Here is an 18,102-nt window from a genome sequence, read left to right as displayed (position 1 = left end):
TGAAACAAGATGGGATTGGGAGGGAGACAAACCATAAATGACTCTTAATCTCACAAAAATTGGGGGTTGCTGGGGGGAGGTGGGGTTGGGAGAGGGGGAGGAGTTATGGACATTGGGGAGGGTGTGTGCTATCGTGAGTGCTGTGAAGTATGTAAACCTGGTCATTCACAGACCTGTACCCCTGGGGATAAAAATACATTATATATGTATAAAAAAAAAAAAAAGAAAGGATGAATACCCAACTTTTGTAGCAAGATGGACAGGACTGGATGTGATTATGCTGACTGAAATAAGTCAAGCAGAGAGAGTCAAGTATCATATGGTTTCATTATTTGTGGAACATAACAAATGATACGGAGGACATTGGGAGATGGAGAGAAGAAGGAAGTTGAGGGAAATTGGAAGGGGAGGTGAACCATAAGACAATATGGACTCTGAAAAACAACCTGAGGGTTTTGACAGGGCGGGGGTGTGAGGTTGGGGGAATTAGGTGAGTGGTAATAGAGAGGGTACATACTGCATGGAGCATTGGGTGTTGTGCAAAAACAATGAATACTGTTACGCTGAAAAAATAAATTAATTAAAGAAAAAAAAAACATTCAGTACTGAAGTTGCTAGTGACATTCAGGTTGAAATTAAATGTATTACAGTGGTACTGAGCTATCCTGACATAGCACTTTTTTTGTTAAAAGGTCAAGTTATAGTTTTTCAGAGTAATTTGCTTACATTGAAGAATATAAAGTAAAGCTTTTAGTCTTTGACTTTGTATCACTTATTAAATGAAGGTCTTATTTGTATATCCATCCTTTACACCTTTTGTGAGTTTGGTTTTTGAATTCTAGTTTAGAAGGGCTGTGGGCTTATTGATGCAAGAGACGGACTGTCTCTCCTTTTATTTTATTTTTTTTTTAAGAGTTTATTTACTTGAGAGACAGAGTGAGCAAGAGAATACAGAAGCAGGGTCAGAAGGAGAGGGAGATGCAGTCGCCCTGGCTCAGCAGGGAGCCTGATACTGGGCTCAATCCCAGTACTCTAGGATCATGACCTGAGCTGAAGACAGGTACTTAACTAATTGAGCCAACCAGGCACCTCAGGACTGTCTCTTGTATATCTGTGAAGAGTAAGGAGTGACCCTCAGGTTAGCCCTAGACCACTTGCCAGATTTCATCCTGAGATACTGTTTGAGAGAGAGGAACAGGACAGAATTTGGAAGAAGGCAGAAGGGAGATACTTGCCAATAGTCCCAAATAGGACTGTGTCTAATTTTCCTGGTTACAAATACTAATAGGAAAATAATCCATTCTTATCTCAGACTGCTTATAGGTATCTTGTGAATTAAATGTGTTTCGTCTACTCGTGAAATACCTTTGTGTTTTTTCTGCTGTGTTCGGATTGGCTATATAGGTATCTCAACAGGAAATTATTTGGGCAATGAGCTACACCATCAAATTTTATTTCAGTAAATAGCATCATCTGTTTTGGCCTTCTCAAGCAGTTCCTTTAGCAAGTACCACAGAATGTTATTAAATCTTCTTTTCAAAACTTTTAGTGTTTTGGTACTTTGAAAGTTTGAGGTAGAAAATTACAGTCTTCTATCCTGATATTATTGAGTAGGTTTAGGTTAACAGGACACTATATTCACTGACTCGTGATGGGCTGTGATGGTACCAACAATGCTGGATTTAAACCAGAACCTGGAAAGGAGAGAATAAGTAGAAGTGCAAGAATTACCCTTCAGATTTGTTTTATTCCATTGCTGTGCATTTAGTTGGTTCTCAGCAATGAAAAGCAGGCGTTAAAATTAGGAATTTTAGGAGGGTGCCTGGGTAGCTCCGTTGGTTAAGTGGCTGCCTTGGGCTCAGGTTGTGATCCCAAGGTCCTGGGATCCAGCCCCACATCGGGCTCCTTGCTTAGTGGAGAGTTGGCTTCTCCCTCTGCCTGCTACTCCACCTACTTGTGCTCACTCTCTCTCTCTCTCTTTAAAAAATTGGAATTTTTTAATTTTTAAATTTTTAGAAAAGATGTATTTGTTCGAGAGAGAAAAAGAGAACACACCTGTGCAAGCAGGGGAAGGAACAGAGGGAGAGGGAGAGAAACAGACTTCCTGGTGAGTGCGGAGCCCAATGTGGGACTTGATCCCAGGACCCTGAGATCATGACCCCAGCTAAAATCAAGAGTCTGCTGCTTAACCAAGCCACCCAGGTGCCCCCAAATAGGAATTTCTTTGATTTTTGAAATTTTTAAAAAAGATTTTTTTTTACTTATTTGATGGGTAGAAATTTAGTGAACGCAAGTAGGGGGAACAGCACGAAGAGGGAAAAGGGAGAAGCCAGCTCCCCACTGAGCAGGAAGCCCAATTTAGGGCTGGGGACCCCATCCCAGGACCCTGGGATCATGACCTGCTCCGAACGCAGACATTTAATGACTTGAGCCACCCAGGTGCCCCACAAAATAGTAATTTTTAATAAAAATAGGATAGCACTTAAAAATCCATGGTCTATAGAAAATTATAATTCATGTATACTTGGACACATACACACACAAAAAAAACCTCCAAATGTGTTTAGAGAATTATTCATCTAATCATATAAAACTTTTCTAATTATTACTTGTGAGTGACTTATGAGCACTCCCTGGTGGCTATTTGTTAGAACCACTTGAAACAGCAGAAGCAAAGGTAAGTGAAAACTTAATTGGCTTTATGTAAGTAACACTACGCCCACAGTTCAAGTGTATTTATCCAGCAAATGCAGTATTGTAAAATATTATCCAATATCATATTTGTTTCTCTGCTACAGAAAATAAGTGAAGTACCAGATAATTTGTTTTTTAAAATGGATTGATATCTATAAAAATAGGTTGGTTGTACTCAGAATTTAGAATTACAGATGGTTAAGAATTGTAAGATAGTAAGTTGATTGTATCTTATTTACTGAAATAAGACCTTTTTAAGATTTTATATTATCAGTATCTAGGGAGAATATTAAAATTGGTTTTGTATTTTTCCTAAAGTCTCTTAGAAAGTTCATGCAATACCCAACTTTTGTAGCAACATGGACGGGATTGGAAGAGATTATGCTGAGCGAAATAAGTCAAGCAGAGAGAGTCAAGTATCATATGGTCTCACTTATTTGTGGAGCATAACAAAGAACACGGTGGACATGGGGAGATGGAGAGGAGAGGGAGTTGAGGGAAACTGGAAGGGGAGATGAACCATGAGAGACTATGGACTCTGGAAAACAACCAGAGGGTTTTGAATGAGTGGGGGTTGGGGGGGTGTGGGGGTGGGAGGTTGAGGAACCAGGTGATGGGTAATAGGGAGGGCACTTACTGCATGGAGCACTGGGTGTGGTGCAAAAACAATGAACACTGTTATGCTGAAAATAAACAACAAAAAAAAATTAAAAAGAAAAAAAAAAAGAAAGTTCATGCAAAGTAACACATTCCACAAGTATTATGGGATCTTGAATCTCCTAATCTGTGACTTGACACTCCCCTGCCAGCTCTTCGCCCCCCAACCTGAAATTACCTTCTGGAAAAAGTTTCATCAATCCTCTTGTGTAAATCTGGGGACTAAGAGTTCCATGTGAGCCAAAATTTCATTTCTCTAGATTTTTTTTTAGACCTTATGAAAGTAAAGTCACCAGAGTTGTACCCTGATTCACACATAATTATAGTTTTCCACCATTTTGTATGTCATTTTTCTTTATTATGCAGTAGCAACAACAACTCTTTTAAAACTGCTAAACCTTTTAAACACCTTTAATTTACACTTGGATTACTTCAGAGTTGAAGACTCTTATCCGTGTGATTGACAAGTTTGTGTGGATGAAAAGCATGTGTTCCCCGGGGGATGTTCAAAGATAAGGGTCAGAAGTAGTGGAATAGGGTTGTAAATCTACATTCTGCCCTTTGAAGAGTGGTGTTGGCATTTCCATTTTGATGTCTTGAGTTTAGATTCACATGTTGTGAACAGTGGTTCATTGACTGCACACACAAAAAAGCATGATATTTGGGATGTAAAACCACATATATGTGGCACTGGCTTATGGAAAAAATAGGTTCCTGTTTCTCTATTATCTATCGAGTAGATCAGTACTGTTCTGTTAAATTAATTTCAATTCAGTTTCTACTTTGAAGAACTACACTTTAAATCATGGGAAATTTAAGGCTGAACACATAGTAGACATTGTAAATTCTGGGAAGAAGGAAACATTTTTCGAAAGGCTGCCATATGTCAAATTTATGCTTGTTATTTAAAAAATATGCATATCTCTCCTTTCATTATTATAAACACTTCAAGAGGTATAGGGATGAAGACACTGAGACTTAGAAGTTTTGATGCTGAAATTAAAATGAAACTGGGTCTAACTTTAACACTCATGTGCTTAAAACATTCTGGATGATTTTTGGATTTTGAACTTCATTGCTCATATAAAATCAGTTTTACTCTTGATATTATGATGAGTTTAGTAGAGTACGTGCCACATAGTAAACACTCAACAAATCATATCTTTTGATGTCTCTATCACTCTATTAGATGTTTTTCACCCCTTCCTTTTCTGTTTAGTACCTCTGAAACTTATATTTTTTTTAATTCCTTTGGTTTCACATTAATAAAATGAGAGTAGGAGAAAGAAAGAGGAGAAAAATGAACAAATCTAAAAACAAAAGGTGGGGTGCCTGGGTGGCTCAGTGGGTTAAAGCCTCTGCCTTCAGCTCAGGTCATGATCCCAGAGTCCTGGGATGGAGCCCCACATCGGGCTCTCTGCTCAGTGGGGAGCCTGCTTCAGCCTCTCTGCCTACTTGTGTCTGTCAAATAAATAAATAAAATCTTTAAAAACAAAAGAAAAAAAGTGAAGAAATATGGGCAAATTGGGTTAAGAAATAATAACCGCCCCATAGACTGGTTGTTAATTCATATCTCCTGTGTTGTATCTTCAGGTTTTGTTTTATTCCCAGGTCATATTTACATACAGATGAGACTGAAACCATTGGATAGGAATGTGGCACCAGTGTCTTAGTATACAGATTTATCATTTAGGTCCCTTTCCTAATCCTTCTCTCCCCAATAATACATTTCATTCATATTGATTAACTCTGTTATTTTGAGATGGTATATTCTGCCAAAATATTTGAGTCTTCCCCTGGCATTGAACATAATAGATCCAAAGTGAAATTCATTGTCTTTATTCTTTCTCCAACAAACAGACTCTTTACCTTATTTACCCTAGTTCTCAATGTGATGCCAGAGTTCCAATGCTTGAGGCAAAACTTCTTAATGTCCCCTTTGATTCCTCTCCCTCTGGCCCCTTTTCTGTTTCTGAGAAAACTGCAGTTCCCTGTTAGCAGTTTGTTAACACTGCAGGCACCTGATCTTAGTACCTTATTGTTTCAAACTTGAGTTCCACTCCCAGCTATTCACCTGGCATGTCTTGTCTTCATCTCTTCCTTCTCAAACTATCCCACATATTGCTGGCTTCCTAGAACAGGTTTTTCAACATGAATTTTCTGTTTAGAATCCAGCAGGGATTCCATGTTCAGGCTGTTCTTCCTAGATTATGGGTATCTTTTCCTTATTCGAACTGAGTTTTCTATTTAAAAAATACACACACACACACACACACACACACACACACACACACACACTTTTCTCCAGCTAGATAATGTTCTTGTTAGTTGATAATAATGTATTAATTCTATGGATCGTATTTTGTGCCAGAACTGTTTGACATGCTTCATATTCATTCTGTATTCCCATTTTTTCAAAAGTTAATTGAGGGCCTGTAACTTGGTCAATGCACTCACAGTTATGATCGACTCTTAATGATTGCTTAATAAATGCTTTATTTTTCTGCACTGCACTCTCCCTTCCTGCATATCAGGCTTAGTTCTGCCCCTATGCCTTTATTCATGGTGTTCCCTGTTTCTAGAATTATTTTGTCTTTTCAGTTCTTCATTTAGTTCTCAAGGATCTTTTCTGTTTTCAAAAACTTGATGTATTCATGTATTCATAAGGAGTTCTCCATAGTTTATCATGTAGAACTAATCAGTTTGTCTTTCAGTTTTTCCAAAAATTTTAGCAGTGTTTAAAGAGCATCCAGTATTTGTTGAATGAATAAAATTTTCCTCTCTTCTCAAATAGACATTAAATTTCTGGAAGGTTTAGTCCATACCTTAGTTTTTTCACTTTACCATAGACCTCAGCAGTATGCTTGGCAGTGCATAAGTACCTAGTGATTGGATATGGGAGAGTCCAGACCATCGTCTTTCAGGACTTTTATGGGAAAATACTTTCTCATAATGTGCACGTAGATAGACTTCAACCAAAGAGTAATACTATAGATTCAGATACAGAAGTGTATTAGTACATAAATACAGAATGAGATTAAGTATCTCTGTCAGTTTGGAACTATTAAAAGCTATAAATTTTGAAGACTTACTATATTAAGACACTGAACTAAATGTTTTATATTCCTTATCTTAGTCCTTAGAACCAAGTTAAGTTGTGGGGTAGGTGTTGCAGCTGATGCTGAGAATGGTTAAACAGCAGCTTATAACAACAGGCCCCAGTTTAAACCCAGGTATTCTTGATTTTAAATATATGTGCTTGTGCTGTATACTGCATATCGTCTAATTTAGCACTCTTATTGTTGCTGTTTTCACCACTTGAGAAATATCTACCTGTTTAAGTTCACTGACTTTAAATATATTAGATCATGCTTGTTTCCAGCATAACATAAACCTTCAGTAAATACTAGCCTTTATTGTTATCATTTTTCACAATTACACATAAGTGTTCATGACACTGTCTTTTTTACCTTATGCCAACTTAAGTTTAAAAGCAGATGTGTGTGTGTGTGTGTGTGTGTGTGTATACATGTGTGTTTATGTATTTGGGGTTTCATGAGGGTAAAGAAGATTTAGAGCACGACAATTATAAGTGAGCTACTTTGCTACTTTCCAGTCATTTCTCTCTAGAAAGATGCCTGCAAGGTGTACCTGGAGGAATGCTTGTCTGAGCTCACAAGTGGGAATTGGGTGATGTTGTCAGAGGTATCTACAGTTTGTTGTTGATGTCTTAGAAAGGGTTTTGAGTATTGATCTACTTTGTATGTCTTTTCTTTAATTATTTATTTGTTTGTTTGTTTGTTTATCAGAGAGAGAGAGAGCACAAACAGTTGGAATGATTGGCAGAGGGAGAGGGAGAAGCAGGCTCCTGCTGAGCAAGGAGCCCCATGTGGGACTCAATCCCAGGACCCTGAGATCATGACCCAAGCAGAAGGCAGATGCTTAACCAACTGAGCCACCGAGGCATCCCTTTTTATGTCTTTATACAAGGAGTTTAAGTCTTCTTTTCAATATCTGCCGTATTATTTTTTTGCGAATTGGAGAATGCTATCATCAAAGACACTAACACACTAGTTTTTATTTTTGTGTATACTATCTTTGTGGACTTAGATATGGAATTTGAGAAATAAAACTTGATTAGAGAATAAGTTCAGTGAAATTAAGTGAAAGTAAAACACTTGCATTGAAATTTTAGAATTTTGGTATAATTTTAGACTTATAGTAAAGTTGTAAGAATGATGTAAGGAACTCCTGTATATTCTTTAACCTATTTTAAAATAGAGTTATATATTTTAAAAATAGGGTTTTATTTTTAAATGTGTGTGGAGATTCCTAAAGAAATCAAAAATAGAGCTTCCCTGTGACCCTGCAATTGCACTATTGGGTATTTACACCAAAGATACAGATGTAGTGAAAAAGACCATCTGTAGCCCAATGTTCATAGCAGCAATGGCCACAGTCGCCAAACTGTGGAAAGACCAAGATGCCCTTCAACAGACGAATGGATAAAGAAGATGTGGTCCATATATATGATGGAGTACTATGCCTCCATCAGAAAGGATGAATACCCAACTTTTACATCAACGTGGACAGGACTGGAAGAGATTATGATGAATGAAATAAGTCAAGCGTAGAGAGCCGATTATGATATGGTTTCACTTACTTGTGGAGCATAAGGAATAACATGGAGGACACAGGGAGATGGAGAGAAGAATTGAATTGGAGGAAGTTGGAGGGGGAGACGAACCATGAAAGACTGTGGACTCTGAGAAACAAACAGGGTTTTGGAGGGGAGAGGGATGGGGTTTGGGTGAGCCTGCTAGTGGGTATTATGGAGAGCATGTATTGCATGGAGCACTGGGTGTGGTGCATAAACAATGAATTCTGGAACACTGAAAATAAATTAAAAAACAAAGATTTCTCTTCATCTTAGCATTTGCTAATTATTTAATAGATCATATTATCACAGTGGTAAATTATAAATTTCGTTTGTTAACTATAACTGTCCCTTTAACCTCATTGAGATATCAGGGACATATAATATTGTATAAGTTTAAAGTGTGAAGTTGACTTAATACATGTATATATTGCAAATTGATTATCATCAGGGCAATAGCTAACACCTCCATTCTGTCACATAATTACCATTTTTTGTGTTTGTGTTGAGAACATTTAAGATTCTATGTTTAATTTTAGTACTTTGTAAAGGTTTTTTCAATTGAAGATTTCTTCCCAGCATACTGTTTTTCGTAGAAATGTATATCTCTTGCATTCAGTTCCTGGTTCCCACACTGAAAACTCCTTCTTTACAATATTCTCACAGATTCAAATTAAAATATTTATCTGTCTTAAAGTGGTAGTAAATCCCAGTTTGGAATTTGGGGCTAAAATACTGTTCATTGAAATGAAATCAGGTAATATTATAGTAGGGTTGGAAGTATATGAACATTCAGGCAAATCCCAAGTGTAAGAAATCTAATTAAATAGAAGAAAATGAACCTTATTTTATTTTGCAGCTGTAGAATAACATTCTAGTGGCAAATAGAAGAGCTTTATATGATTTGATTTTAAAATGATGCTTAAATTAACTGCATTAAACCAGAGTAATTAAAGGTATTTGTAAATACCTATGTTATTTCTTAGTTACATCTTAGAATACGAAATTAAATATTTAGACTAGAATCTCAACATTCTCAACATTCATGTTATTGTTGGAATTAAGTGAAATAATTTGTGGAAACAACCTTATAAAGTCGAAATTACTATATACCGTGCAAGGTATTTTTATTTCATTTATAGAAGCTGTCAAGAGAACAAAAGTTCTTTATTTAAGTAAGTTGAATAAAGGAGCTGTTTTTTTTTTAATATTTACATGAAATATTATAAAACTTAATGTGTTTGCATTTTTAATTTCAGATTCAAAACGCTAATGATGTTTTAATTGCTCCACTTGAGAAATTTCGCAAAGAACAGATAGGTGCAGCAAAAGTAAGTGTTATATTTTATTATTCTTCAGATATTCTCCTGATAATTAAATATGACACACTTTCAGATGTTAATATTTTTGAAATTAGAATGACCTTTTTAAAAATTCTGTATGTCAAAAAAAAATTCTGTACGTCATTTTTAACTTTTGCACAGAGCCTGTTACAAAGACTGGAATTCTTTTAGACATAAAGGATTTTCTTCTACTGAATAGAGAAAGTCAGCATGTTATGAGGTAGTTCTTTCCATCCCAGCAATTGTAGGAAATTAACTATTTTAAAGAGTGAAATTATAGTAAAATTGTGGAGTGTTTTTCCTAACCATATAAAATAAAAATTAGGTATAAAGTGTATTGAAAACTCAGGCAGTAATTAAAAAAGAACTTTTATTATTTTTTGTATAATAAAAATATTTTGTGAGGGGTGCCTGGATGGCACAGTTGGTTAAGTGTCCCACTCTTGGTTTCGGCTCAGGTCATGCTTTTAGGGTCCAGAGATCAGGCCCTGTGTTGGGCTCCATGCTAAGCATGGAGTCTGTTTGGGAATCTCTCTCTTTCTCCCTCTTCCCCTCCTGCTTATGTTCTCTTTCAAATAAATAAGTTAAGTCTTTAAAAAAAAATACGTTTGTGAAAAAACTTTTGACATCCTTCTTCAATCTTTTCTCTGTTTTGGTTTTCCATTTAGTCAATCACCTACCCCTTCCCCATTTGAGCAGTATTGTTCTACTGTATAATTATTTTTCTTCCTTTCCTCCTTCCTTGCCACCTGAAATATTGAAATAGTTTACTCTTTGTTCTCCACACTTCATATTAATCTGTTAACATGTTTTTGCTGTCTTCATCATTCTTTAATGATGAAATTTGCAGTGGTTCTCCTTGAGAGACAGTTTAATTCTGATAATGAAAGCTTTCCAGCTTTCCACAGTGTGCCCATTTGCTGTATTTCAGTATAGCAAATATATTTTCTTATATATAGCAAATATTGCTGTATTTCAGTAAACCTCCCTCCTTAGGTACATTGTCTGTTCACCAGTCTCTGTTTATACCCTGACTAGGTCTGTGGCTTTGCCCAAATTTCCCTCTCCTTGGCATACTTTTTATCCTTTGCTTGTTGAAGTCCTGTTAGCTCTCTACGGCTTCATTCATATCCCAGCACCAGAAAGAAGCCTTCCTCATATGGGCCTTTCTTCATATTATTTATCTGGCTTCCAGAATTGATTATCTTTCTCATAGATCAAGTAGAGTTTTGTTGCTGATTTACTGTAAAAAGCTAGTACAGTCTGTGTTGAATTAGTTTTATGTGCATTTCTCTACAAATTATAAGCATTATCAAATTAGGGACTAAATCAGAACCATTTTTATGTTAATTAATTCAGCAAAAATTCATCAGTATCGTAGTTGGCCCACTGTGAAAAGCATGTTGTTTGATAAGATTAAGGGATATAATTGTAAACAAGGCAGGCTTGCCTGCTGCTGTTGTGTCCCTTATTATCTTTTGTGGAAAGCAGACACCAAGAGTAATTACAAATGCACTGAGGATTGTGACACAATAGTAAAGAGTTTTTTATGAGTATATTATGTATATTATGAAAGTATGTATATATTAAGAGTATATTATGAGAATATAATTAATAAAAACTGACCTTGTCCAGAGAACCAGGAAACGCCTTCTGGAGGAAGTATTGATTAAGCAGCGAACCAAATGAAAGAAATAGCTGGAAATGGGAGTTCAGGAGTGGGAAGTGGAAAACCTTTCATATTCCCGACAGAGTAGGTATGAAGAAAAGCCTCAAAGGAGAATAGAGCCTAGCATTTTAGAAGAAAAAGAATTTTAGGGATATAGAGGATAATGAAGAGAAGAGGGCACATGTACAGCTTTATTAGTGGTCCAAAGTATTTTGCTCCTTATTCTGAGGGCACTGATGAGCCAAAGAAAAGTTATAGCCAGAGGTGTGATATTTGCATTTTATTTATTTGTTTGTTTATATTATGTTTGTATTTTAAAAGTTGGATGTCATACAGGGATTGGAGGGGTAGGACTGTTTTGGGAAAACCAATTTGGGGGCTATTGGTTAATGACTTTAGATTCAGAAGATTATAGTGGCTGTGAAGACAAAGGAATGTATTTCAGAGGTAAAATGGGAAAGGTAAGAAATGGGTTACATATTGGAAGTGAGAAAGAGGACATTTCAGAGATTACTCTTAGGGTTCTGGGTTGTATAATTGGGTGATTTTAGTAGGCAACATTTATGTTTGGGTGGCAAAAATGGTGAGTTTGGCTTTTAGTTATAATGAATTTGAGGTTCCTCCAAGATACCCAAGTGGAAATGTTGAGTTTGCACGTGTATATTCAGATCTGATTTGGAAATACACATTTGGGAATTGTGTTCCAGGTGTTAATTAAAATCATGGGCAAGATTAGATTCTTTCTGGGAAAGGACAGAATGAGAAGAGGACCGAGGTTCTATATAATATGAGAACTTAACATTTGATGTTTGGGAGAGAAAAACAGGATAGATAAGGAGGTTGAGAAGGAAGGGCCGAAGAAGGAAGAAAATAAGAATGTTCAGTGTGCTAAGAGCAAGGAAGAGTTTTTTTTCAAGAATAATAGTAGCTAATCTTTATTTATATCTATAATTGTAGGGGTTTTCACTGAGCTATTACATCTGTGACTTAATTAAGTTCCCACAAGCAACCTGTGAGGTGAGTGTAGGTGTTACACCTGCTTTCACAATGAGGAAAATCATGAGGTGAACTTAATAGATCACAGAAATAGGAAGTCAGATTATGTGTCTGAAATTAATCAATTTTACTTTAGAACCCCAATTTACAATGTCTCACTTCAGGGATACTTTTATAAAATGAAAGCTTTGTGGGCCACCTGGGTGGCTCAGTTGGTTAAGTGTCCAACGTTTGGTTTTGGTTGAGGTCATGTCAGGGTCCTGGGATTGAGCCCTGCATGGAGGCTCTGTGCTCAGTGGGGAGTCAACTTCAGTGTTATCTTTCCCTCTGCCCCTCCCCCTGCTTGTGTGCACTCTCTCTCTCTCTCTCAAATAAATAAAAAAACTAATAAAAAATTTAAAGAGCTCTGTGAAAGTGTTATGATCCCTCTAAAATAGTAGACTTTACTTGTGTATGGATTATTCTTAATTTTTTAAGTTACCTATAGTTAAAATAGCATGAGTAATTACACCCATTTTATTTTATTTTTATTTTTATTTAAGAGTTTAAATTAACTATAGTGAAAATGAATAATTATACACATTTTATTTTATCTTTTATTTTATTATTATTATTTTATTTTTTAAATATCTCAGTTGCTGGGCGTTATCAGCTGAGAGCACACACAGTATACTATGCCTTTGCCTTGTGATTGGGGAAGGTATTTTAAACTTGCTCCTAAGTGAGTTCAAATGAAATCTTGAACCTAAATATTATTGCACTTGGCCTTTTGGTTGTGGTGATTCTGTGCACTTTATCTGCCTGATACTCTTAGTACTAAATTGTTTGTAAGCTGTTAAGTAATCCTTGTTCAGTAAAGTGAATAAAAACCAGGCATTTTCTTCTGAAATATATGTATAGGCCAGTTTTATTTTGGTATTACAGAAATTTTGTGATACAAATTAAAATATTTGAAGGTGTTTATTTTTTCTATCGGTTTATTCCTTATTTCACCTTACCTTATATATTTTCTTGATAAATAGAGTTAATTCTCCAAATGACACTGCTGCTTTTTACAGTCTGTACAGTAGAGGTTTTGAGCAAGTGTGTTCAGGCTAATGAGTTAGCTGGAAAGCAAGAACATCGGTTAAGTGTAGACTCCTCGACTGCAGTCAGTGACCTCTTCAGCTTGGGCCAAGTGGAAAATGCTGAGTCAAAGTAGCCTGCTCCTCACAACGAGGTGATCCTATTTAACTGAAGTGGACAAAGTGTATGGACCACAAACATTTCCTTTGTAGTTTGTTCTGTGTACTTTGAGACACCTGATACTTTGCTGTGTGAGTTACAGTTGTGGAGAACAAGCATTATTGAGAACCATTAGAAAAGATTAATGATGGGGGTTGCTGAACTTAAGGATAGAGGAGGTGGTTCCTTTTTTTTTAATAGCTAAAATTATCTATAAACAGTTGCAAAAGTGTATTTGTGTAAAGGTTCTTAGTGTGCTGGTAGATGCAGAATGGAATTGTTTGCAGGTCTGACATATTACATGTGTCAGAGTATAGAACTGGATGTTTCGTTTTTTTAAATTTGTATCCTGTTGACGCTGATTTCAATTCTAAAAATGAGGAGAATAGGAATCCAGAATGATTAATGTGAACTAAAATTTTCACAATAGTAGTATATGCAGAGCAGCAGTCTAATAGAGCAAAATGGACTATGACTTGTTTGCATTAAATTGACAACTGTATTTGATTGCATTCAAAATCTCCTCCTTGCCCCCAGAGAGAATCCATTTTAAGTCCTTTCTACACCTGTTATCACATACACTGACAGACTCTAAAATATAAGTAGTACTCCGTATTTGAGTTCCTACTCAAAGACAAATACATTAGGAAAAAGAGTGTAAGCATATATACATACCAGTCTGTTACATATTTTAAGAGATGGAACTGACTTTCAGGAGACCAAGGGCTCATTTTCCACGTATAAACAGACTGAGCAGCTAGTTATTGGCACAGTGAGGATTAAGAACTAAATTCCTCAGACCAATAGTATTTTGACTCCTCCTCTACTATTCTTTAGAATACTCTTTTGTAAAATATTTTATTTTCCTAACCTTTAGCAAACATGATTCAGTGTGAAATGTATCTTAATTATAAACACGTTTCAAGTATGCCCACTTTATGTTTCAAGCTTGCCCACTTTGAATCTAGCCTGGTTAACATATTTTGTTTGATTTTTAATTTTCCTCATCACACAGTAGACATGTAATATTGACTTATTTCAGTAGAGATAACAGTCTTGAGAAATACTGCCCATTAAAGACATTTTCATTTCTGTGGGAAATGTTTTTCAAGACTGGTTTAATTTTTTTTAAAAGACATTTTTAAGTAGACCTTACTAGAAATCATATGAATATTGTTCTATGAAAAATAGACAATGTAATATTAGTCATTTCATAATAGAACTTGATATTCTTTATGTTGAAGACTGTAATGGAATCCAATGATTCTTGTTCTTGTTTTCTCCATAGTAGAGTTTGGTTCTGTCTCTGGGCATTTATTATTTTTAAACACATCTTGTACATATAATTATTTTAGCATGTAGTGTCTAAAATCTGTGAAGAATTGTCATGATTAATTTGTTAGTCTTAGATTTCTATCATGTGAAAAATGGCTTTAATCTCATTTGTTGTCTCAAATATACAAATAACTTAAAGAATCTAGAAGGATTACAGATATTTTACTTACTCCAAATTAAAAAGTTTTTGCCACTTGACTGAGTTATTAATCTAATTTAATGGGTAATACATTGGACTCATGATAGGAACCATCTAAAATTGTGGTTTCTAGGGTCAGAGTATGGTTTCTAGTGTCACATGACCTTATTTTTCCTCCGGTTGTCAACAAGTTCTACAGAGGATGGTCAGAATTGGTTTTTCTTTTTCTTTCTTTCTCTCTCTCTCTCTCTCTCTTTTTTTAAAGATTTTATTTATTTATTGGACAGAGAGAGATCACAAGTAGGCAGAGACACAGGCAGAGAGAGAGAGAGAGAGAGAGAGAGAGAGAGGAGGAAGCAGGCTCCCCACTGAGCAGAGAGCCCTATGCGGGGCTCAATCCCAGGACCCTGAGATTGTGACCTGAGCTGAAGACAGAGGCTTTAACCCACTGAGCCACCCAGGTGCCCAGGATTGGTCTTTCATGTGCTGCTGAGCTGAGTCTGTTTCCTGGACAGATGTTCTCTGATGCTGAATTTTCAGGGCAAATTATAAACTATTTGATAGTTGTTTTGAAACTACTTGTAATTCTCTTTATTTTGCTTTCTGTCATTAGAACCTATTACATGGGGTTTGAGAATTGTTGATTTTTGTTATTTGGTCATCTTTTTTTAAGCAATAATAATAATTACCCTTCATAATAGGTAACCAAATACCACTTTACTTGAAACTCATTTAATCCTCATATCTAGCATATTAGATAGGAAAACTGTTAAACACATTTTATAGATGAATAAGCTGAGGTGCAGAGAAGTTAAGCAAATGGGCTGAGGTCATGGAGCTAGTAAAGGAGTACATTCATTTTTTAAACAGAAATGAGCTAAAACCTATATAGTTCTATAGTAGCACCACGACATGTTTGATACTCAAGAAATATTCCTTTATTCTTAAAGAAGGAAAATTATCTGGTTAGCTCATTTGGAGAACGGGATAATGTCTCATAATTTATCAGCAAGTTCTATGGAGTCATACAAACTTGAGATCAAAACTGACATATAATACTTATAGGAACTGTGGATCTGGGTCAGTTACCTTTTTTACCTTTCCCCATCTGAAAAAAATGGAGACAATAAAAGAACCATCTTCATAGGATTGATATGATAGCATAATTTGACATTCCACAAATTTCTTCACATAATTTCTTCTACATATTAAGCGCTAAGATCTTAATTGCTCTTATAGTTAATAATTAGTATTCATGTTATATACATTCTGTTAGTATTAATCAAAGTATTTCAGTAAAAATAAGGTTTATGTAGTTTAGTTTACCTTACTTTATTTTACAGACAGAGACAAATCAGTGTTGATTTGTTGGTTATTAAGTGCAATCCATAGAGTTACCAAGCAAGAGGGTCTTACCTCTTACCTGGACATTACTTATACTTAATAACTGTAAAATTTGTGAAGTGCTGTTACTTCAGAGGTTACAACAGTCCTACAAAGTATAAAGTTAGGAAGTATTTTCCATAGGACTAACTTGAAAGATCAAGAAAGATCAAGAAGTATTGCCAACAACCCAGAGGTACACATGTAATTTAGCTGGGGACTCAAGTCCATGCCTTCTGCTATCTAATTCAGTAATTTGGGCAACATATTATACCTGCCTTTATCAAAGGAATGTAAATACACTTTTGTTATAGTTTATAGTGTGTTTTCATCATCCTTATAACATCTTATAAAGTGAGTATTTGCTCTAATTGACCCCATTGCCATCACTAGAAAAACAAACCAGATCACATCCCCTGGGGACAGATGAGTCAGCAGTAGTCTTTCTACTTGACAGGTGCTGCCATTCAGTGTCTGTACATGTTTCAAAAATTGCTGAGGTATCATGTTTTTTACATTTCAAAGCTTGCTGGTCCATTAGAAAAGCTGAGCCTCCCATAGTTAAAATTCTGGGGAGGGACATAACTAAAAGCATTCTGCTGAATAACTCAATCAATATATATTTTTTACATCACTATATTTTAACGTATATGTGTGTTTACATACATACATAGATTATTTTAACTTCGCTAAGTGGCTGTTACGTGCTCAAGAGGATAAACTTGTGTTATAATTTGATTATAATAAATTGAAGATAAGATTATCACTTTTCTTCCTCCTGATTATCCTTATGTTGATGCCTAGAGACTAATACTTAGGAAACATTTTAAGCATCCCCCAAAATTGTATTTTTACAAATGATCCTTTTGCTAATTTTTTAAAGATTTAATTATTTATTTGAGAGAGAACACAAAGGAGCATGAGTGGGGGTTGCAGAAGGAGAAGGGAGAGGGGAAGAATATCAAGTGGATTGACTTCCCACAGAATGTGGAGCCCAATGTGGGGCTTGATCTCAGGACCCTAAGACCATGACCTGAGCTGAATTCAAGAATCAAATGGTGCACCTGAGTGGCTCTGTCAGTTGGGTGTCTGCCTTAGGCTCAGGTCATGATCCAGGGGTCCTGGGATCATGCCCCACGTCTGGCTCCCCACTCAGTGGAGAATCTGCTTCTCCCTCTCCCACTTGCTCTGTTTGTGCTCACTCTCTATCTCTCTCTGTCAAATAAATAAGTAAAATATTAAAAAAAAAAGATTCGTATGCTTAACCAGCTAAGCCACTTAATCTTCCCCCTCCTTATGCTAGTTTTTAGGTCAAATATATAGTTTATTAAATTTTAATGCAATTTACAGGTGCCCTACATAATAGTAATTGATGAAATGCAGTAGAGCCTCCCTAGTGTCATTGTTCAAATTGACACTGAGAGTTTTAGAGAGTGAAACCTTTTTATGCAATAGAATTTTTTTTTTTTTTCATTCTTCAGTGGTCAGGCTTCTTGGGTAAGAATTAAGCCTGTTTCCATGTAATGAAGTCTTCTCTGTATCAAATCCAGTTCCTTAAAGTTAATCTGGTAGAAGGAGAAACTCCAAATAACTAATGAGAATTTTCTAGGTCTCTTGATTCAATAGGGACAACAGTGAGGAGGAGTTCAGAAGCTTCACTTGGAGCATTTCCCTGAAGAAATGTCCCTTGTGTACTTTATATCTTCTCTAGAAAACAAGGTGGTTTCCTTGGTTCAGTAGTTGGAGTTTTTATCTGTATATACAATTTTTCCCTCTAGCACATTCACTGGCTGCCCTATTGCCGAAGAATTTACTACATCAGAATTTATGCTTCTATTAACTATATTTTTACTTATTTATTTTGATATTTTTACTTACACCTTCTTGTTTGTGATCCCTGCCTTTCCCCTTGTCCTTGAGGTGGTTGGGAAACTATCAGTGATTTTTTTTTCCCCCAAATTTAAATGGCTAGAAATATTCTGAAACACATAGGAATCTTCATACT

General features: G+C 35.8%; 1 protein-coding gene across 7 annotated transcripts in view; it reads left to right on the top strand.

Annotated features, from left to right (window-relative positions):
- Positions 1-18,102, top strand: part of ARHGAP42 (Rho GTPase activating protein 42) — a 314,994-nt gene that overhangs the window by 150,867 nt on the left and 146,025 nt on the right. For 6 of the 7 annotated variants that reach the window (XM_046017387.1, XM_046017393.1, XM_046017392.1 and 3 more), the window contains one exon: positions 9,268-9,339. The exons of the other annotated variant lie outside the window; for it this stretch is intronic. In XM_046017387.1, the coding sequence (XP_045873343.1) occupies positions 9,268-9,339 (72 nt within the window). The remainder of the gene's footprint in view (positions 1-9,267; positions 9,340-18,102) is intronic. 7 annotated transcript variants of the gene reach the window in all.

The sequence above is a fragment of the Meles meles genome, chromosome 8 (genome assembly GCF_922984935.1).
Source record: "Meles meles chromosome 8, mMelMel3.1 paternal haplotype, whole genome shotgun sequence".
NCBI lineage: Eukaryota > Metazoa > Chordata > Mammalia > Carnivora > Mustelidae > Meles > Meles meles.
Note: the sequence above shows the minus strand (reverse complement) of the source record. Positions and strands in the feature narration are given on the sequence as shown.